This window comes from Chrysemys picta, chromosome 2 (assembly GCF_011386835.1).
Source record: "Chrysemys picta bellii isolate R12L10 chromosome 2, ASM1138683v2, whole genome shotgun sequence".
In the NCBI taxonomy this organism is placed as follows: Eukaryota; Metazoa; Chordata; order Testudines; family Emydidae; genus Chrysemys; species Chrysemys picta.
In genome coordinates this window covers 92,878,041-92,900,818 of record NC_088792.1, presented here as the reverse complement: position 1 = coordinate 92,900,818, position 22,778 = coordinate 92,878,041, and the positions used below count along the sequence as shown (strand labels likewise).

The 22,778-nt window shown below is 43.1% G+C and overlaps 1 protein-coding gene and 1 long non-coding RNA gene across 7 annotated transcripts in view; one reads left to right on the top strand and one right to left on the bottom strand.

Annotated features, from left to right (window-relative positions):
* Positions 1–9,268, bottom strand: part of LOC122174696 (uncharacterized) — a 73,008-nt gene extending 63,740 nt beyond the window's left edge. Inside the window, exon 1 of the long non-coding RNA XR_006176860.2 lies at positions 8,170–9,268. This is a non-coding gene — a long non-coding RNA (uncharacterized LOC122174696). The remainder of the gene's footprint in view (positions 1–8,169) is intronic.
* An 8,923-nt stretch (positions 9,269–18,191) lies between these two features.
* Positions 18,192–22,778, top strand: part of TBX20 (T-box transcription factor 20) — a 188,712-nt gene continuing 184,125 nt past the window's right edge. For 2 of the 6 annotated variants that reach the window (XM_065583767.1, XM_065583764.1), the window contains exons 1-2: positions 18,192–18,774; positions 22,152–22,386. In XM_065583767.1, coding sequence (XP_065439839.1) covers positions 18,648–18,774; positions 22,152–22,386 — 362 coding nt within the window. In that variant the 5' untranslated portion in view covers positions 18,192–18,647. Of the gene's footprint in view, positions 18,775–21,346; positions 21,829–22,151; positions 22,387–22,778 lie in introns of those variants that run through there. The other 4 variants (XM_065583765.1, XM_065583768.1, XM_065583771.1 and 1 more) reach the window with 4 other exon arrangements.

Below are 22,778 nucleotides of genomic sequence, written 5' to 3'. Positions count from 1 at the left end.
AAATATTGCAAAATGAGAGCTGTGTGAGTGCCACCGTCTCCACAACTGCTCTGGATCTGTGCTTGAAAGGGACCACGATCCAGCTGTATCTAAACACTCATGTGGTTTGGGAGACACTGGTGTTTTTAAAAAACAGACATCAGCTTTTAGTTAGCAATGCAAAGTGAGTTACAGATGTTGAGGGCTGCAGGCCTGGAAGTGGCTGTGCTGCTGCGGCAACCCTCATGTGAGACCAAAAGTACTTGACTAAAAGAAAGGTCTTCTCAGTTTAAAAACATGCTTCTTGAAATGATCAGTCCTCCCCTTCTCTGCCCTTGCTGCTCTGCTACATTTTATTTATGCTTCATATATAGCCACAAGCTTGTTCGTCTCACCCACTAATCCAGCGTCTAGCCCCTTCCTTAAGCCACTGTGCCTGGTCCACCAGCCTCTAGTGACTGCACAACCTAATATTAAGAACACATACTACAATCAACAAAAAGGTATGCCCAATTAGGACAAGCTGCAGGAATTTGCACTGACACTTCCACTGCACAGACATACAACCCCTTGGGTACAGGGTTTACTTAACATCTTTAAGGAATTCTAATGGACCCTCTTTTAAACTCAGATTTGGCCTATCCATTCTTGAGATTCTGCATCCCTGCCCACAGCTTTCTTCATGAGGAGTGAACAGGCCTCTGAGCAGAGACTTTTATAGCCACTTCTTTAGGGCTTCATCCTGCACCATTAAATCAAATAGTAGTTAGGCCATTATCTTCAGTGGGAACAGAATCAAGCCCTCAATTAGAAGGAGGCATGTTGCTGAGTAATGCATAGACCACTCCCATGATCCCATCCTCTCCAGCACTGAGCATGCCACTCTCATAGCGGACCTACTCCTGCTGGCCAACAGAGCAAGAACCAGTAAACTAATCTGGGTCTCAGCCTAGTAGTAAAGGGGCCATTCTGTGACACATTTGATACTGTCTGCTCATGTTGTTAGTGAGGAAGATCAGTAAAAGCAAGAACCAATACTGTTGGTCTCGCTGTTTTGACTTTAGCAGTCTGCATCCCTTCAATCCTCCAGTGTTTGGGTCAGACATTAGAGAGGAATAAGTCCCTAAAGTTTAATCTATGTGACCTAAGTTAATGGCAGCGGCACTAAAGAAATACTCTCTCTCCTGCAGCAATCAGTGGCTATTCTAAATCCATTTCCAAATTCAATTGTTGCTCAGTTAATTCTCATTCTCTTATGGCATACTGCCGTACTGGACTGTTGCCTCAGATGGTCTTTGAATCCTCTGTAGTGAAGAGGTCAGAAAAACTTTTTCAGTCTTCAGCAGAAATCTACTGAAAACATCAATTGTAGAAAGCTGATGGCAAGTTGTTTGACAGATGCTAAGTAGTGAGCCATATTATACTACTGGGAATAGTTATTTGTGGGCATAATCTACATTGACAAATTGAAGAAAAGGATGCCATGCAGTTAGCAAATAATAAGTGACAGATTTCAGATGGCCTTGATTATTGTTGGAACTACCATGGGTATTCTTCTCTGATGTACACACAGCCTTACCTCTCACTCCTTAGAAACAACTGAGAGTAAAGGGCTCAGGCCACTTTGCAAACAGAGTTTAAGAAAAGGCTGAAGGGGGGGAGGGAAGGTTTGATTAGACATATTTAAAAATAGGATTAATCTTTTAAATTAGGCATAAATGAATGAGTTGGACTTTTCAGCCCTTAATGAGCAGCAACACCAGATTTAAGAATAGAAGTGTGGCTGTTTTGTTTACCACAAATCAGGCAAAGTCTACAGCTTGGTATATTTTCTAAACTTCCGGTTTTGCAAGTCATCATAATAATAAATGCCTAGCGCTTATCATCAATAGATTTCAAAGTGCTTTACAAAGGAGGTCAATATCATTAGCCCCATTTTACAGACAGGAAATCTGAGGCACTGGAAGGTGAAATGATTTGCCCAAGGTCATCCAGAGGCAGGAATAGAATCCAGCTTTCCTGAGTCCCGGTCTAGTGTTCTATTCACTACACCCTGCTGACTCAAAGCAAAAGTGGGGTTCCTTCAGAAGGAATGACAATTCTGTCATTAAAGTTATAATTTTTCATTTTACTGAAACTACTTTGCCCTGCTAACATGCAATCCTATTGCTGAGATTTAGCATCAAATCCTACTGGCTTTCTTACAATCCCTTTGTCTTCAATGTTTAGCTTTTGTTCTCAATTTTCTTTCCATTATTGGGGAAAGTGTCAAATATGCCTGTTTCTGTGGTCAAAAATAACCGTGTGTTTCTGTTTTTGCTATAAAATAACTGCTGTAAAATGCTCGCTAATTGGGTCCAGGCCTCCCCATCTTAAAGCCTGCTTAAAACTGTTATCTTTCTTTTTAAGTGCCAGCCTCACTTTTACTACGTACTTAGTAAATCCACATAATTTATTCTAGTAGGGCTAAACGGATTTTCATTTTCAATTCTCATTTACTCTGGGCCCTTTTAAGTTAGTAGTGCTAATCATGGGGAACATTTAGTATTTGGTGAAATATACAGGCTAATGTCACTTCCCATAGGACTATTTATGCCCACCCACAATATTTTAGGGTAAAGGGTTATTTTGGAAAGCACCAGCCCCATAGTATTAATCAGGGGTCGGCAACATTTGGCATGCGGCTCGCCAGGGTAAGCACCCTGGTGGGCCGGGCCAGTTTATTTACCTGCTGACGCGGCAGGTTCGGCCGATCGCAGCCCCCACTGGCCGTGGTTCGCCGTCCCGGGCCAATGGGGGCAGCGGGAAGCCGTGGCCAGCACATCCCTCACCTGCGCCGCTTCCCGCCGCCCCCATTGGCCCAGGATGGCGAACCGCAGTCAGTGGGGGCCGTGATCGGCCGAACCTGCCACGTCAGCAGGTAAATAAACTGGCCCGGCCCGCCAGGGTGCTTACCCTGGTGAGCCGCGTGCCAAACATTGCCGACCCCCGGTATTAATTATAGTCTATAAAAAGCTTCAGTATTAGAAAAATAGCCCAGATATACATCAGTTGGCTTTAAAAATAAAAGATGTGGAGCAAAAATTTGCTGTCTGTAGTCACAAAAGGAGTCCCACTGAAAGTCAGAAGAGCAGGATTTGGCCATGTGTAATAAAGGGCCATGCTGTATCATGGATTTTTAAATAAGACTCCTATTATTTCAACACAATTGAATCTCTCATTGATTTCAGCCAAGTCAGTTGCTGGAATAAGTTAGGGAAGTTTTTGCTACTAGGAGTAAATGTTTATGTTATGATGGGGTGCCATTGTGTTGGGCGCTGTACAAACAGAAAAGAACCAATACCTGCCCTGAAGGAATTGCCATCTAGTTTGCGCGAGGGTTGTCAGAGCACACTCATGGCTGTCCCTGTCACTCTGATGGGGAGAGGGCAGTTGCACAGACCGAGCGCATGAATTTGTCACCTGGAGTTTGTCTTGCCCAGCAGGATTCCGAAGCTGGCTGTTTTAAAAAATGTGCTAGCCACTCTGTGCTACTGCAGCAGAGCAAAAGGAGAGAGCAGCGGTCTGGATCTGGCCCCCGGAGTCTCTGCAGAGATCTGTTGTCTTTTGTGAAACACAGTATTGTCAATCCCAAGTGTTTAAGAATCATGAGCCATGCCCCCAAAATCATGAGATTGGCTTAAAAGTCATCAGACTTTAAATATAAAAAATGTAAAGTTCTTTTTCTTTGCTTCCTGGTGTTGGAGCCTCTGGGTGGACAGGGGTTGTCACACTTTTCAAGCTTTTTTCCTGCAACTATGAGGGCTAGAAAGGTTGGGGGCTTGGGTGGGGGGTTGTTTTTGGTTTTAATAAAAGCTGAGATTAGCTAGTATGATTCCAACAGCTGGGGGCTTAAGAAAAACCTCAAATAGCATGACACTCATGATAAAATTGTGAGAACTGTCCACCCTGAAGAAACTGCTTCTGTCTGGGGGTGGGCAACACCTGAAGGCAGTTACGTACTGGGGTGCTGCTTCAGAGTAAGAATACAGCTGGTTGAAATACTTTTGACAAAACTGTTTCTAGTCTAACCCAAAAAGTTTTGCCGAAATATAGCCGTCCCAGCAACAATTTCCTCAGGAAGCGTTCCTGAGCTAGACTAAGAGGTAGACTGTAGCCTAGTGGTTTGGGTGCTAGCTTAGGAAGCAGAAGATCCAGTTTGAAGGCCCTGATTTGGGCACATACTAGGGCAGTGCCCTAACCAACAGGGTATAGAGTCTTTGGGTATGTCTTCAGAGCAAAAAAAAAAAAAAAAAAAAAATCCTCTGCATGCTTGTAGCTGACAGCAAGGTAACAAGTTAGCAGCTTGAGTTGGAGCCTGGGGTTGAACCTGAGTTGGTAACCTGACATAATGCCCTAGTTGCCTTGTTTTCATTATGATTTAACCCAAGTTAAGAACAGGATTTGAGTTTTTGGTTTTGGTTTTTCCCAACTAAGACCTCCACTCCCCATTTTGCAAAATCTTTCAAAAAGTCATTTTGGCTCCACATCAGAACAAAAACATATTTCAAAACCTCAAAAGGTTTCATGAAATGGAACAGTTACTTTCCATTAGGTGGGAGACTCCTGGGAACTGCTACTTTAAAAATTCTGCCCCAAAATGGAAGAGTTGGGGTGATTTTTCTGTCACTGGAGTTCATTCCCTCTCTGGGTACTTCCAACTCCTCCCTTCTACTAGGACTAATCTCTGTGGCTCATAAAAATACTTCTTTTTCTGAAGAGCAAATATTTTTGCCCTTGGAATGGTTGAGCTTTACAGGTACATCATCTATTTAATTGTCTTCATTGCCCAATGTATAAATACCAGAACTGACTTTTTATTATATGTTTTGTTCCTTTGGAAATGAGCATGAACAGGAAGTACATAGCATGTACGGTTGTCTTCACACCACTGAAACGAAAATGAACTCAGAATGAAGTTCTGTTTCAGTGCCAATCTGCCTTATCCCAAATGTTATTTATGAGCAAGCTATTTAAAATAAGCCTTGTTTCCTCCTTAAGTGCTTAGAAATTTGCCAGATAAGTCAACAGTACATTGTATTACTGGTATTGAAACGTGTTCCTATAGACCTAAATCTGAATACTTTCAAAATCTTAAGCCTTAATGCCATATATGGGGGAAAATCCTCTTCACGGCAGTAATCGCCAACCCTTTTCCTCATCCTGTTAAAATAAGCAAAAGCTGATTCCTCTCATTGTACCCTGGCGTGAGAATGCTGCTTATTGAGTGCCCGTGCTGAGGGAACAAGCTGGGGATGTGTGGGACTCCCCCATGCCATGTCCAATTGGTCCTCCAACTCATCTCTGTATTGTGCTCATCACTGTAACGCTTCAGACAGTGGAAGGCTGCTGGAGTAGTTTCTTGGTGGCAGAAGCAGCAGCAGTGGCTTTCCTAGACCATATAACATACTTAATTACAAAGTGTTCTGTATGATCAGGGAAAGTTGTAAATCATAATGCTTTTTTTCACTCTATTGTCTCTAGGCCAGGACCTCCTTCATTCTGAGTTCATATAATGGTTCCATGGTTTTTAATTAATATATGTTCATCCTGGAAATCTATCATTTCCCCTTCCCTCTACCAGGAGAGATTGTGGAAGGCAGGGGAGAGTGAGGGAGAGAGGTGTGAAAACAGAGCAAGGGAATACCTTTTCTCTCAATCCCTTAGGAAAAATTAAAAGATTAGATGCCATTGAAGCTCTTCGAAACTGGCTGGTTGTTTTATGTAATACTTTCTACAGCTGCCTTCAAAGCAAAATAAACTGCACTGTCTTTGGGACTTGTCCTGCTGCATCGTACTCATGGGGAGGGAAACACGGGCCAAGGAACCTTGGAACTTTCAAGGGATCTCTAATTTTAGGTGTTCAGTTTCAGACATTTGGGGACAGATTTTCAGAAGTGCTGAGCACCCAACATTCCATCACCACTGAAAATCAGAGGTATCTTAAGTTGGACACCCAAAATTAGAGGCCCCTTTTGAACATCTGTCTTAATGCCTGTCCATGGATTATTTTATTAGCTTTCTGGCAGTTGTGGGCCCTTGTTTTAAAAAGGCCGATGATTGAATCATTGGGGACGGACACCAGCCTGCCAGCATCATCCTATTTCTAATACCCTATCAGTCCTCGTTGTATCTTTTTTGCAGGGTCAGCACAAACTTCTATTGGGTCTGCTCCAAGGCTCATTAAAGTCAACAGGAAGACCTCTGACATAGACTTCAATGGGCACAAGCTTAGACCCTACACAAGTGTGCTGGCTGAAACTTTAAGAACAACTTTTTCATCAAAAATACATCTTGATTTTTTAAAAAAAGGTTTTCTAAACATAGCTTTGAAAAATGTCTCAATTTGTGGTTTGTCACTTATTTTTATAGAAAGAATTACAAACATCATTTTTTAAATTTTGAAATATTTTTTTAAAATCCCACCGTGTGACCAAACTAACAAAACTGTACTTCGAAAATGGAAAATGATAAAAAATAAATAAGTGAATTTCAAGAAACCTTGAGGGGAAAATGCAACTAAAACAAATCCACACAAAAAAATCAAACATTTCTAATAAAAAATATATGAAAATCATTCCAAAATTGTTTACACATTTTCTAACCAGCCCTACTGTGCAACCACATGACCCAGTAGCAGATAGTCCACCCGATAGTCCCAGGGGCAGCTCATCTGGCAGCTGCATAAACAAACTCCCAGAAATGCCCAGGCATCTGATCGGAGAAGGAAAAAACATAACCCTGCAAAAAGGATCTGCTTTTCTGACTTATTGTGTTAAAAAACAATTGGGAGCCCAATCCTGAAAAACATGGTGAGAAGAGGCACACACATATGCCTGCCCAGACATGACAGACTGAGCCCTCCAAAACTCATAAATGAGATGAGATTTTTAAGTCTCATTGAAATACTCCAGCAAGCAGCTTCTGCACTGGAGACAGGTACTTTAAAATTTATCCAAACATAAATACATATCCTTTTCTCAAATGAATGAGAATTGGTAGAGGAAAGTATCTTAAGAAAGGGACAAAGCTTTACAGTTAGGCCCTTTGGTTTTAATTATTCTGTCTATATTTTTATAAATCTAAAGATATAAAACAGATGCGACAATACTGAGATCTGTTTCTAGCTGGGTACATACACATTTGAAGTTTAATTATTCTCTCACCAACACAGTAGTATATGATTGTATACCATTTTTCATCCAGGAGGATCCCAATGTGTCTTGTAAACTGATATATAAAGATTACATAGGGATCACTTTACCCATCACTGAAATGTAACCACCTCTAGCTGTTTAACAGTATTCAAGAGTTTGGACAGGGAGTGAAGAATACTGTATCCCGCTATTTGTGTAAGGAACTTGGAAAGGGAAATAACATCCAGACCTACCTATTCCACCCAAACGCTAGCCCCTTCCTGAACAGTCCTTTAAATGTTTTTGTTCTGCACCCCAGGAGGAAGGGCTCCAGGAACCATTTGTCTGCCAACCAGCCCTCTACCCAACTGAGGGTGTGCGGGGGTGTCAAATGTAAAATGTGGTTAGAACTGGTTCAGTTTTCCAAAGTGGGATTACTTGACAAAATATTAGTGAAAAATACAGCTTTTATTTATTCTCCCCGTTTTTCTTTGTTGCACAATTTTCAACCAATTCTAGGGGTTACCTAACTGGGAATTTGACCAGGCCCCTAACTAACATGCCACCAATTACAAAACATGCCAGGGGATCTTTAATGACTCCAAGGGGTCAGGCCTTTGATCCACAAGAGGCATCCCTTGGCCTAGGCCAGGGGTTCTCAAACTTTTTTTGCTGGGACCCCCTTTTAAAATATTTCAGGCTGACGACCCCTCATCCCCCCAAAAAAGTGACAACACCCCCCCACACACACCGCGCCACCCTTATTTCTTTGCTGCTGCTGGTAGCTGGGCTCTGGAGACCCCCTATAATAGTCTTGTGTCCCCCTTTTGGGTTGGGACCCCCACTTCGAGAAACACTGGCCTAGGCTCTTGTTGCCTCACAGTGTTAGGAACAGCCCAGTCTTGATCTCCAGCGCCCCCTGGATGCCTCGCTCGTGGGAGAGGCCCATGTGCCATTGAAACAGCTCCCGGCGCCCTGGCTCATTGCCCCTGCGATCAGTGCGGGGTTGTCCTACCAGTAGGCAGGGGACAGGAGGACACCTCCGCAGCGCTTCTAACCTGCTCGGGCAGCAGGAGGCGAGCTGTGGCTCCCCGCTGGTTGGCGGCCTGCGGCTGGGTTCTCCCTCCGTCCGCGAGCTCGGCTAACGGGGCTGGGGGCGGGGGGGAAGGTGCCTGCTGCCGCTTTCCTGCTGCAAGGGCGGCCGGGGACCCGCCGCTGGGCACATCAAAGGCGGCGGGGCTGGGAGCATTAGCGGCGGCAGCGTCTTCCCCCGCGCAAGCCGGGTGGTCGCCGCAGCGGCTCGGTTGCAGAGCGGGAAGCCAAGGCTGGTCCATGGCACATCCCTGGGCCGAAGGCGAAGCGGGCGGCTGGGGAGGGGCCGGCTGGTCCTGGCACGGATTTGCTAATCCGGGGTCGGATTTGCCTGTCAGAAATGCAGGGGCCGAGGCGGCGCTCCTCCCACCCCGCCACCCCCGGCAGCACGCCAGTTGTAGCCAGGGGAATTAGGATCCTCCAACGGGGGCTACCTCATGGTGACATCCCATCTGTGCTACAACGTAGCAGGCCCGATCCGCCGGCCGGCCCTCAACCTGACAAAACTCCCCGGGAAGTCAATGGGAATGTTGCTGGAGTGAAGGGGGGGAGAAACCCCTGCGGTACGGGGCCTTGTATTAGCATCCTCTACCCTCTTGAAATCTTACCCAGCTCTGCTTACGTGCTCGTAGACCCTGGTTAATGAGTCCGGGGTTTCATGGATGTTGTAAATTACAAGGAGAGCAGGGAATTCAAACTACAGCCCATGTCAAAACCAGTTTGGGTGGTGATGTTTATGGCTTTGTTTCTTCGCTTGTCGCTTTCTTTCTGCTGTATCCTCAATATATAAAGAGTTAGGCAGAGGAAAGTTACGTTATATAATAAAAATAGGCTTAGTGCATTTTGGTAATGCATTTTTCCTACGAGTCTAATGGACACACCACAGACACACTTTCTTTCCCAATACTTTGTAGCACACATGAAACCAACGGTTTAAGTGCTGTGACTTTTTGACCGAAAGGTAAGTTGCTGGTGGGGATTTTAAAATGTGGCACGTAACCTGCCTTTCATTATGAGCGAGTTGACTGATGGGGGGTATCCTAAATTGGTAGATGAACAGACAGATTATTAAACACCTGTCAAACCTAGTCTTACCACAAAATGGACACAAGATACACAAGTCTCACAATTGTTTAACTAACTTAAAAACATGATTATCAATCATACAATATTACTAAGTCCAAAGTATCTAAAATGAAGAAAGAGATTTTGATTTAAATGTGTATTATAAAAAAGTCTTAAAACTCTCTATACTTCAAACAGTTACTAATAATATTAATTCATGGTCATATTCCTTTGAAGCTCACACTATTTTTAGGCTCCTTATCCTACAGTCCTTGTTCAGGGGAATCTCCCCTTGAAGTACTCTAGAGTAAAATGTACTCTATTCAAGGTCTCGCATTGTTCCTGACAAATTCATTAATCTTATGAAAAATGCTCTATTACTTAATTAGGAACATTCTGTAGTTTATGGGACATTTCACGATGAATTTCAGATGCCATTTTTGAACATGTGGTTCCTACCAAACCAAGTTAGCAAAACTCAAATTTGAAGTTTAAATTATGTTAATGAATTTCTCTTATCAGTCAGCAATACCGTACTCTAGTTGAAATAAGTACTAACGGGGTGGATGTGACTACATTTTAACTAAGATGTAAAAAGGTATATTGCGGTATGATCAGTTATTATTTGAATTGGTTTTTTTAACTCCAAAAGTTTTAATTGTTAGTATCTGTAATTAAAGCTTGGATTTTTCTTTATTGCTAGTGCTCTCTAACACAGCCCTTACAGACAGCAACATTGTAATCCTAATGCTATTTTGGTTGTATAGTGTGTATTCATTCATTGCGTTATATAAAACACGTATTACTGGCGATCGTCGTTTACATTTTGCAGAGCTGACACAATGCTTTCAAAAAACCATTTCAACTGATTAAAAATCTGTCTTTATTGAAAGGGAAAACAACTTCCTCTAGGTAAAAAACTGTACCTATAGTCTGTACTTAGCAAGATCATATTTTATAGGTCCCTCGCAACCTTTCAAATAATTACTCTTAAACCAAAACAAAAATCCTAATATTTACATTAAACTTTCACTCGAAATCTTAGAACGTTTAATTATATAGTGAAACAGAGAAATCCGAGTACACGGCTTTGATATATATTGGATCATCTGCAGTGACTGTTTCAAAACAGAGCCGATTTTATAGTGGCAAAAGCTGGATTGTATTTAAATAGCTTTATAAAAATGTCATCACTTCAATGTTAGATGTAAACTTTATATAAAATGTACAAACAATGGAGCTACACAAGAAGGAGCATTAAACCGTACATCACCCATTCTATCTCCATGTGTATACGTGTTTGAGCACACATGAGCATATACATATTTATATATGTGTATGTGTACAGATACAAATAATTATAAGTACATGAACAGCGTATGTATATATACATATATGATTATAGACATACATCCACCATATATACATTCGCTTTATTGCTTTTTGCATATGTGTTTAATGAATTGTGTGTGTGTGCGAGAGAGAGAGAGAGAGAGAGAGAGAGAGACTATGATGGTTGACTGTCCACTGTCTCTATAGACAAAGACGTCTCCTGTGTAGAAGTGCAGTAGCCTGCAAAGTGTGAATAATTTTCAGTAAGGAGTTACACTAAGTGGGAAAGCTTTTAGCACATTATCCACTGGCAATTGGACTATAATCTAATTGTCAACCCTCGGGTCTTAATAGAGCCTTTCTCTTTCCACCATTGGATTTGCATCTGGGAGATACCTAATGGGTTTAAAACGCCTAGCATTTTGCTCCAATAAGCCACCTTCTCGGTGTAGGTGACATTGAGGTGTTTTTGTTGTGAAATTGGATATAGGTTAGCTGGGTTTTTAACGAGCTTGCGCAGACCGATGTGTGATCGGTGGACTGGAAATGCTGTATCAATTTCAGAAATAGATTTCAGCCTGGTTTTGTTTCGAAACCAAACAATCTAGTGGGATAATAAATCCGGAAGACAGAGCTGTATATAGAATTATGTACATCGAGGGAAAAAAGATGAGGCTTGAATCGAGAGCTAGCTGTCGAGATTAGATTACTCCAGATGCAGAAGAATAGAGTTGTAGCGATTGATGATGTTTTCTGGTGACATTTTTATTCTAAAGTGGCAATGCATGTAGAAGACATGAACGTGCTCTATTGTGTCCGTGTCAGTACACATCAAAAGCAAGGTTTCGGTTATAACCCATTAAAGGATACATTATTTTGATCTTGACAAATATGCTTGTCTCCCCTCTCCGCATATAAACACCTCACAAACAAGCAGCAGGCACTGGATATCTTGCAGCTGATAATATAGACTGGATCTGAAAACCGGAAAAGTGTAATTCCAGCTCCTGGGAAGATTTTGGGACATGCGATTATGATCAGAAAGTTTAACAGACATTCACAAGTCAATGGCACACGAATTTTGCAGCAGTAGTTTTGGCAGGCAGGCTATAGTGTATCACAATAATGGGTGTTTATTCTGTCTGTAGGCACATGCTAATCGCTTAAAGGCGACTAGAAAACACAAGCAAAGCAGGGCGGGGGCGGGGGCGCGGGGATGGAATCAGACGCAAATCCCAAATTATCTCGGGGGTAGGTTGAGGTATCATCATATTAGCACAACTGTATGATTTCAAGGGAAATAACAGATGTTGCTTGTTTCGATGTACGTCGTGTTGGAAACTCCTTCTGAAACTCATTGCCCGAGTAAGGACAGATTTGCCTCTGTGTGACTGACAATGAACTGTGAGTGGCAGCATTACTTTTAAATGTAAGAAGAAGAAAAAATATTTTGACTCTGTCTTATAGTTTAAAGTAATAAAACAATTGCTTAAATGGCAAGTGTCGCTAGCGTGCAGCTGAGAAGTCATCTACTAAGGGTCCGATCCTGCAAACCCAGAAGACTAGTGGTAAGCGCTACTCACATCAGCGTTTGTAGGATCGGGCCCTAAATCTAAGAAAAGCAAAACTAACCCTTTTAATAAACATTCTTGTTGTATTGTAGGATTCCAGTTTTCTTCCTAGATTTTATCGTACTGCAGAGCCCATTTAAATGTTCTAACATTCGCAGGTTAGGAGATCATTAATATTTTCCCCACTGGGATTATAACTAGTGTAGAAAACTATTGCGATAAACTAAATAAAGTAAGTATATAAATTATTCAAAGTCAGAAGGTGGAATCCTGGCTTCATTGAAGTCAATGGGAGTTTCGCCACTAACAGCAATGAGACCAGGGTTTCACCCACAGTTTTCCCTGATGAGAGAATTTACCATTGGGAGCAAAGGCTTCTGATTTTAAATCGCACAGGGAAAACTGGTCCCTGAATTAATGCAGGCTAAGCGAACAGGTACATGGAGTATGCACCATATTGCCACTTCGCTTTTGGAATCGCAAAAGACACCTTGGTCTTGTAACTGCAGAGGAGAAATGAAGCTATATTGTAAAGTCAGAGAAAGCGCCGGGACAGCGGCACTGTGCACCGATCTGACTAAAATGTCAGTCCTAAAACTATCGTTAGTAACAAACGCCTGCATGTGCTTGGATAGCCAGGAAAGCTTCGGGGGGCAAATTGTGATCGGGGTTGGGGGAACTTTCCACTCCCAGTCCCTCCCCGTCACCCCTCCGCAGATTGCTGGGAAATGCACATTCTGTGTGCCGGGCGCAGGGCAGCAGATGAAGGATTTGATTAAGCGGGGTAATAAAAGGACAAGCCCCTGCGCTCGGCCAGCACGGTTCTAACGTGTCCATTAGAGAGAGGGACGTTGGGTTTTCATTCTGCACTAGTCCCAGATTGGCGGCGGGTGGGTGGTATTTTATATAAGAAATAGCAGAGAAAGCACGAAGGAGCAATGCAGTGCCCAGGGTTTCCAACGAGGTGTCCGTCTGCAAAGTGACCAGCTCTGTAGTGATGGCTTGAGGGAGGAGGAGGGGGATTCTTTCTTCTCATGATCCACCCTGGGAGAAGCTTCCACCAAAGCGGCGGCAGAGCCTCTGTGGTTCACACTAGCAATTCAATGAAGCGCACGCACTGTGGTCACGGATAAACTTCCTTGCAAATTCCACTCCGGAGGTACAAACCCATAATGTATGAATACTAAGGCCGGGTCAAGTCCTGGAGTCCTTACTCGGGCAAAAGCCCGGCACTGGCTTCAGTGGGCCTTGTGCCCGAGTGAGGACTGCAGGAATTGGCCTGGCGGTAGTTTCCTGGCTCTAGCTCTTCCTTTCGGGGGAGACCGATGTTCTAGGAAATCGGGGTTGGCTTTGAGAGATGAATTCCCCCAAGGGATAGGAGATAAACAATCGGATCGAGACAAGGATAGGGCAACAGTTTAAACGCCTTTCTTCAGCCCTTAGAGTACACGGTAGAGTTTACCCCGCCAGTTCAGACGGACAGCGGGCCCTCCCTGTGAGTTCTGCTGAAGGCTCGGCTGAGAAGGGACCGAAGCCTGATCAAATTCAACTCCGCTCTCTTCCTTTGCTGCCCCCCTTGGCAGTCGGGTTCCCCGAATTCGTGTGTCTCCTGGACCCTGCCTTTGTCTGGGAGCTCGCCGAAGGAAGTCAAAGTGAGAAATTGGCCGCTCAAGCCGAAACTCATTAATTACACAAGGCACAAGACTGGGGGGTCGAGGGGGAGGGGAAGGAATGCTTGAGGTGTCTAGACAAGACTCATTTCCTTATCGGAGGCGAAGCGAGCTGAAAAACTAAGAAAAATAAAGATTCTGGTGGGATATAACGAAAGCGCAGCTGATTTAATAGAGCAAACAAGCGTCGGTTTATCTCGCATGTGTGCAGCTCTTTCTTTAACTGGGCCCTTGGCTTTCCCCTGCTTCATTTCCAGCCTGATTTAAATGTTGGGTCCCGTTTTTAGGTCCAGCTCTTTACAAGGCTGGTTGGTGGCTTGCCCATAGTTTCAATAACCTCCAAAATATCTGTACAACAATTTATGGTGTGAGCGGGCCACTCTAGCCTGCTTTGAAACACAGGCACTAACAGGCACACGAGCTACGTGCCTGGTGGAATAAAGTCACTTTTCTTTTTAAAGCTTAGAAGCTAACACCTAGCGCTGTTGAAGAAGGGAAATGTAATTAACATCTCTTCGTCGCCTCCGAAAATGTGCTGCTAGGTTGTATCCGCCAGTAATCCGAACGCTCTGTCTCCATTCAAATCAGAGGGCGCATACAGAACAACCCCGCCAGCCTCCCCCAGTCTAGAGAGAGCTCACAACAGTCCCAGTAATTCCTGGTTGGTTTTTTCCCCCGTAAGGAAGAGGACTGAAGTAAAAATTCCCACCTCTATAGAGTTTCATGGTGGGAACCCCTGTTTTACCGGAGTAGCACTAAATGGAAGCAAAACTTTAACAATTGACAATTATAGTAGAAAGCGAGGCAAGGTTTGAGAGATGCAGCAGCGTGCGTTGAAATCAGCTGTTTAAGTGGACTGAGGGAAAGCCGCCGCACGATCCTTATTCTTGGAAAGGACACACTGACCAAAATAATACCCGCTGTCAGTCGTCCCAGTCCACCCATCCGAGCCGCCTGCAATGAACGTCCCCAAAATCTAGTGCAAGAGTGCTATGTCCTGGACTGCCTGGATACCCCGAACGAACACCCATTACAAACTGTAATAGCCACCAAGTCCTGTCCAACGCAGGGAGTATCTGACCCCACCCCAAAGTCCGACCACTTCCTCCCAGTTCCCGAGACTGGCTGGATTCGGAGCGAATCCAGCAACCCCATGCTGAGTGAGGCCGGCCTGTCACCCCACCACAGCCCGAGTGAATTTCAGGCTACCTGGGCAGGTACGTAACCGACCTGCTGGCTGCCTGCTAGTTGATGGAAACATGTTGATTTTTAAAAGCGCTTCGACGTTACTTCTACCAGTGGTTTCTGTTCAGAAATAAAAAAAACAAAGAGCAAGACATTTAGGGTGTGAGGCTAATTATTGTTCAGGTTGTCTTTATCCCCCTGTGTCTTTTAAATAGGCCAGATTTTAAATGTCAGAAGATATATGTTTATATGCGAAATTTTACAAGCACTGCAACTCATGTAGTGGTCCACCCTGAAAATGTCTTCGCTGCTCAACAAAGGCCAGGTTCTGTTTCCATTGAAGTCAGGGTGAGTTCAGGCACTGATTTCAGTGGGAAAAGGCTCGTCCCCCTTTAATACTTTAGTTACAGTGTGGTCTAGTAAAGGTAAGAGGCATTTAAACACATATTTATTGCTTTCCTTCTGTCACCGAAGGAAGACATGTAATGCCAAAATGTAGCAAAGAGGGATATGCTAAAGGAAAACCAAAGAGTTGCAAAGCAGGGAGGTCGGACAGGAGTTTTATACAATTTATGCTGTAAGATTTGCTTAGCTCATTTTGTACCTACTGAAAGAAAAATACTAATTAATGGACGGATCCTACACGCCTGGCTCAGGCTAAACTCCCATTGGACAAGACTGGGTCCCAAATTGTTGATTAACCACACTAAAATCCACAGTAAAGATTACTAAACTTTAGGAGGGGCCTATTCAAATTAATTAATTAAAAGGGCATTTAATCTTAGACGATTGTTTTAGGTGCATGTAACTGAAATGATGACAGGAAGAAATAAATGATGACAAGAATAGCTCTCGCTCATTGCAAAGCAACAAGGCACTCGGTTTTGATCGTTTTATCGCATTGTAAATGATACTACGATTGTTTCAACAGTGACGAGATGGTGCATAATTGTGGTGGGACCCAAGAAATACTAATGGATAATCCCACCAGCAACATCTCTCTAATTACACTATTGCATAGCCCCTGTGATTCTGTTCACTTTTTATAGAAACTAGCTACATTTACCCATTTAGCTATAACTCTCTGTGTTTCTTAGTGTACGGATACATATGGGGTTAGATCATAGTTAAAAGACTAATTTTTAACAGCTTTAGTTACCTATATTTAAACAATGTCTCCTACAAAAGTCTGTGATTAGGTCATCAAGACGATAATAAAACCCAGCAGATGTTCTCTGCTTGCTTCACCTGATGAACATCAACTTGTTTTAGTGGAGTTAATTAACTCAGGTTAGTTGAAATGAATGTAGGCATGATTCTGCCATTCTCACTGGGGTGATGACTTCAATCGGAGTTTGTCTGAGTCAGAAATACAGCAGGCTGGGACTATGGTCCCTGCTCATTGGGGCTCCTGGAAGTGAGTACACCTGATTCTGATATCCTCCAATCAAATAATATTTTGGGACTAGTGTAGAAAGACCGGGACCAATAGCACGTCTAAACTGAACTAACCAATCCCATCCGTACATATAAACAATCAACAAAGAGGACAAAATGACAAAGCAGCTGCTCCATGCAGTTAAAATGAGAGTGGACCAACATCCTGCTCGCTTTACTCCCACAAATATTCTGTTCACTAGGGTTTATTGGGGCGTGGGTAATAAAAAGAATAAAGAAATAAGAACATATTCTATATAATGCAACGTACACGAGGGTTTATGGGTGATAACTCGCAGCTGCACCACTCATGAAATACATATCTAAATGGCATATCAAACTCAAGCCATGTGTGTTTTCATATAGCTATAGATATAAAATCAAAGAGCTAAAGGGTGGTGTCAGTTCAGGAAATCCATTGTAAAGATTGTCACTCATTCAATCCCTAGCTGGAGAAAAGACACCAGAGCTCAGGATGGGTGTTAGGCGTAACACTGATTTTTCTCTGCTTTTGTAAATGTATTTAATACATGTAACATTATCTGATCAATGCTTAGAGAATTTAATTTCTTACAAGGACTTCCAGTTTTTAGGAAAAAATAAAGCAAAAGAATGTACCAATTTGTGAAACATGTAGTATTTATGGAAACCACTATTCCAGTCTTTAAATACCCATTTAAAACCCATTACAAACCAAGATATCTAGGGAACCATTTTTCATGGTATTTAGGAAATGTTTAAAAGTATTATACATGCACAGTAAATCAAAAAGGCTCTTTTGAAACTTTTCAATAGGGTAAATATGTGCACACACACTACAGTGTATTTGCAGTAGCTTAGCACTCATTTTTGTTCTCTTATGATCTGCCATGTAAAACATATATTTAATCTTTGTATCACAACAATATATGGAAAATATCTTATAAATAAAAATATTATGAAAAGGAAATGTTGAGTTAGAAGAGCAACCTTTATTTTTATCACCTTTATTTCCAAAATGAAAAAAAATGGTATGGATTAGATCCTCTCCAAATTAATGAATTAATTTTCAGGTAGGTGGATTTGTCAGCTGTTGGAAATGGTTGTGTACTGTATCTATCATTTTGAAACAACCAAGCTCCTTGTCTATTTGTATCTGGTACAGAAAAGTGTGTATTGCATTGAAATTGGGCATGACAAGTTTCAGGTTGGAATCTGTTTCCCCAGTAATTAATAAATCCCATCCGGGTATAAGAACGCCTCTTACGTTTTCGGCTGGAGAGTGCAATGTAGCGAAAGTAAAACTAGGCCAGTAAGGCCACTACAACATATGCAGGGGCAGATTCGTGCTTCTGTAACATACAGTCTTCCACACACTAGTGAGCGACCATCCCAGCTGTGGAAAATGCATGTCTGCCCATGGGCAAAGGCTGGGTTGGAACGCGCAGCGGTCCCCTAAAATCCAACCTCTCTGACAGACAGTCCTTCCAAGCAGCGATTGCTCTGAATAGCTCGTGTGTGACCCGCTGCAGTCTATCGGCTCTTCCTGCTCCGCTCCTTCCTTTCCTCTTGGCTAGAGACATAGGGAGGGGAGTTTAAAGAGCTCAGGGCTCCCTCCTCCCACGTCCTATCAAGAGGATCAGAAAGCCCTTGACGTGGCCCGGAGCCGATTGGCCAGCAGCCGATAGGATCTCTGCAGCCAGCAAATTAAGGCGGAGGAAAGTGTGCGACTGATCGCAGTGTCCACCCTTCTGCCCTCTGAGCCACTCCGGGCTCCCGCTCCCACCCGCAGAGAGCAGCCGCCGCCGCAGCCTGAGCCAACTCGCTTCTCTCACACGCAGCGAGCCATCTAACGCAGCGCCCGGGAGATGATGGTGACAGCTTAACCTAATCCTGTCCGGGGCCTTAGATCCGACCCCGCGGGCATTGTGAAATCCTAGGTATTCTCCATACACACAAAGTGTTGGGCCCCCGCAGTGTCTCCTTGCCTCCCCCAGTTCCCCAAACTCTCCTAAGTTTGGTTCCCGGGCCGAGTAGCTGGCCCTGCGTTCTCTTGGTTGGCTCCGCTGCTTAGTTTTGTAGGATTTTTTTTTTTTTGGCTGGAAGCTGGGGATCAATTTAGGACCTTCTTGCTTGGTTTCTGTAGGATTTACTCTGTGATCATGGAGTACACAGCATCCCCCAAACCTCAGCTCTCCTCTAGAGCCAACGCGTTCTCCATTGCTGCGCTCATGTCAAGTGGAAGCTCGAAAGAAAAGGAAAGTGCAGAGAGCACCATCAAACCTCTGGGTAAGTTGTTTCTTGGGCTGTTCCTTTCTCAGCCGCAGGACTGGATCCTGTGTCGTTCCTGCCCAAATGGATCTCTGATCCATTGCAGGAAGCAGGTAGCTAGAGGGGAATGAAGTCAAATGTCTATTGGGAGGGAGGGGCGTTGCGTGTCACTTAATTCTTTGAAAGTCAGAATACAGTGTCGCGAAGCAAACAGATACGGAGCAAAGAAAGTACAGGAAATTGTTTAAATTGTACGCTGCAGATGTGTGAAGAATCCAGGCTGAGTTTGGTCCATGTTCTGGTTTTTCTTGTGTGTTCTTTTTAGTCTGGTCAAAGAAATACTAACGCATTTCTATATTGTCTGTCCATTTTCCTGTATTTTAAGTTGGTTCCTTGTGGCATTGATTACTTTTTTAAGGTGAGGCTTTCTCTCAGAATAACACCAAAACCCAATGCAGCCAATATGGATATCGCTGAAAACTGAGGTTTGGAGGGAGTAATAATTGCAAAGCTTGTACATAAAAGGGCAAGTTAACCAATCTGGGATCCAATTTTAGCAAATTATAAAGCTAGATGGCATGATATACACATTCATATTTTCATTTGCATACTTGCATTTAATGTGAGAACATAAGTAATTTTAATAAATAACTAGCACCAGTAAGAGAAATGTATATTTCTGTTTAATTGCGAAATTCTTTAGACTGCTGCACAAATCAAAGAATAACGTTTGTTTCTTCTGTTTTAAGTTCTAATATTTATTTTCCTTACAGAAGCTAAAACCTTATCACAAAGCCATCTTTTTTTTTATTACTGCCGTCATTTTCAGTCGAGGTAGTTTAGAACATTAACCAGTAACCATTTTCTAAATTCCTCCACTTTTAGTTACACTGTTTATTTAACAACCGTTACCATTTATAGAAAACATCAGACTATAAGGCAGAAGGCAGTTACGTTTCTCTCCACTCACGTGAATGATGCAAGAGACATTACTTTAAATTGTTATGCTAATTACCTGTACTTTAAAAAGTACAACAAACAAAACCCGAAAAACAATTACACTATAATAATACAAATTATGTACACACTTCTGAAAGTTTTTGTTTGTTATCCTTCGATTACTTAGCCTATGCACCTTGTGAGAAACAAAAATCAGATTATATATTTTTAGTACACAATCATTTTGAATAGTAAGTCATTGTGAGTTTCAGTAAATGAGTTCACTTAAAATTATATAAACCCTTTAGTGAATCTGATTCAAGACGACCGAGTTGAACGTCCAGACTTTTTATGGCTATACCCAGAAACTCGATGGAAAATTAAAAAAAAAAAAAAGACTTTCTCCAGAATTGTAGGGTCTACATGAATAGTATTAAACCAAAAATTGGACGGATTCAGCATTGCCAGATCGCTTGATATCTGCTACATCTAATAAAATTATACGCTGGCTGATCTACAAACCTTTCGTGTGTTTTAAGTATTCTTTTTGTTTTCTAATTTTTGGTTTATGATGTGATGTAGGCCGGATACGTTATAAAATGTGTGCTTGACACAGAATCCCATATTTAACTTCGTCTTGGATTATTCACTGCTTTTGTCTATGTCTACTGGAAATACTTCTTCAAGTCATATTCGATTTCTATTCATGTTCCAAAAAAAGATTTAAAAAAATCACCTAGTACACCAAATATCCTCATTCAATATTTTGATTTTGAGGATTTGGGGGAGAAATCGCTGCTTTGTGATTTTAATGGCGTATTTGTTCAAGTAAAGTTCGTTTGAGTCTGAGATTCAAATTGTATGACAAGCACATTGCTGTATTTTTGATTCAAGATCATATAAAATGAAACCAGGACAGTGAAGTTCGTTAAAGTCCTAACATGACATGAAAGAGATTATTATTATTAGAATTGGTTTCGTTTCAGAGGACAATTAAGTTAAACTATTAAATGTACTTTACAAAACGTGTACGTTTTTAGTAAGAAAATAATAGTTTGAATTGTTTGTACATACCTTTATCCTAGACAAAACATTATCCATAATTTACTGATGGGCAAAATGTCCCAACGCCAGATATAGATTATTTTTAAAACCTCTTTTGAGGACGCCTGTTTCCAAACAACCACATGTGCATCGTTTGTTTAATAATCATGTATTCTGGCAAATTTACTGACTGGTTTCAGAATGTGTTAGCTGTATTTTTCTTCTCTTTCCTTTACTGTAAGCGCAGTCGTTTAAATTATTTAAGGCGAAGTGTTTGCTCAACCTTGTTAGGATACTCGCAAAGCTGTAATTATAACAAAGGGGAAGGGGGAAAGAACACGAACGAATCTCTGTAAGGACTTCAAAATCCCCTCTTACTATGTTGGCTTCTGTTTTATATTTATATCCACGCCGCCCAGAAAACATTTTCTACCCACAAAATATCTCCCGCATCACACTCAAGTAGTTTCTTTTTTAAGGGTTATGATAATGGGAACAATTAGAAAACCCTCCTGCATTCAATCACACTGACTTGCGCAGTCTGCCCTTATCAAAACTGGAGCCGAATGCTCCTGTTTTAATGAGAAGTAGTCATCTTGTGGTCAGTGGCAAAGTGACCTTTCCACTGAAATCCCCTATTAGTAGGAGATATTGGACAATCAGCTTTCCTGTGTGTTTGAGGTGCCCTCCGCGCAAAGATCTCTAGTCACACGAGGGTAGCAAGCCAGTGGAAATATACAGTCAAGTCGCTTCGCCTGTTGATTATTTTCTTTTGAAACTTTTAACTTAATCCGGTTCTGCTGATTCCCTCGGAAGCACCAGGCACCAAGACAGGATACTGGGCTAAATGGACCATTGGTCTGAGCCTGTGTGGGCCGCTCTTATGTTCTTCTCTGAACACCCAGTTCTGGAAATGTCCGTTTGAGGGAGAAATTTCTCCCCCTCTTGGGAGCTGTGACTTACTCAGCTTCCTATTTTTGCGAACTCTGTCATTTGGGATGCGGGAATGTGCATGATACTGAACGGGCTGCATTTGTGTCGTCCATTGGAAATACTACACCAGAAACAAGTTCATGTTCAGTGTCTCCAGTAGGTAATATTCCCAGGGACCAAGATCCCCCCGCCCCCTCCGCCGCTAGTTTAAGGGATTCGGTGTCCGGGTGACACCTGAAGAGCAGTCCCTTTAAGAGGGACTCTGAGAATCAGGCCCATTTTAAGGCGTCTCAAGTTACACACCCAAAAATCTTTAGTGACTTTGAAAAGACCTGGCCCCATTCCGTCGTTTAGATTTAGACAGGAGCCCATTGCATTATTGGCTCCTGATGAAGTCCTTGTCTACACGGCTCAGAACCTAAATGCCTTGTATTTCAAAGCACTGATCGTTTCTCCTCGTTATCCCCCCTCTCTCTCAGAACAATTTGTTGAAAAATCCTCCTGCGCTCAGCCCCTGAGTGACTTGTCCAGCCTGGATCCCCACGGGGAGTTCAGCGCCAGCCCTTCCGCCCTCTGCACCGAGCCCCTCATCCCCACCACCCCCATCATCCCCAGCGAGGAAATGGCCAAGATCTCCTGCAGCCTGGAGACCAAAGAACTGTGGGACAAGTTCCACGAGCTGGGCACCGAGATGATCATCACCAAGTCTGGCAGGTAAGGCTGGAGAACAGCATGCGGGGTGAGTGGGGGGGCTGGTTTACTCGCCCCGTTTTCTGTGCTGCCGGTCTGTTATACGGGATTTGTAAAGAAACCCCCAGGGAATTATGCGGCCAGCTGCTGTAGGGCTGGGAGGGATTCGCCCTACACCCGGCAAGGTGCTGGCTCATCAGTGAGCGGCAGGTTGGCCGGGCTCCCCGGGCCAGGCGGATGGGAGCAGCCCGCACGCGCTGAAGGGCCCTGGAACTCGCTGGGGCTACCAGGCAGCGTCCGGTGTTAAGCGGGGAAGGGTGTGTGTGTTTGCAAAGCACAAGCTTATTCTTGTCCCGGTGTGCGTCTGAGCTGGGAAGAGAGGCCCCCAGTCCGCGGGATGGGTCGCTCCCCCGGGC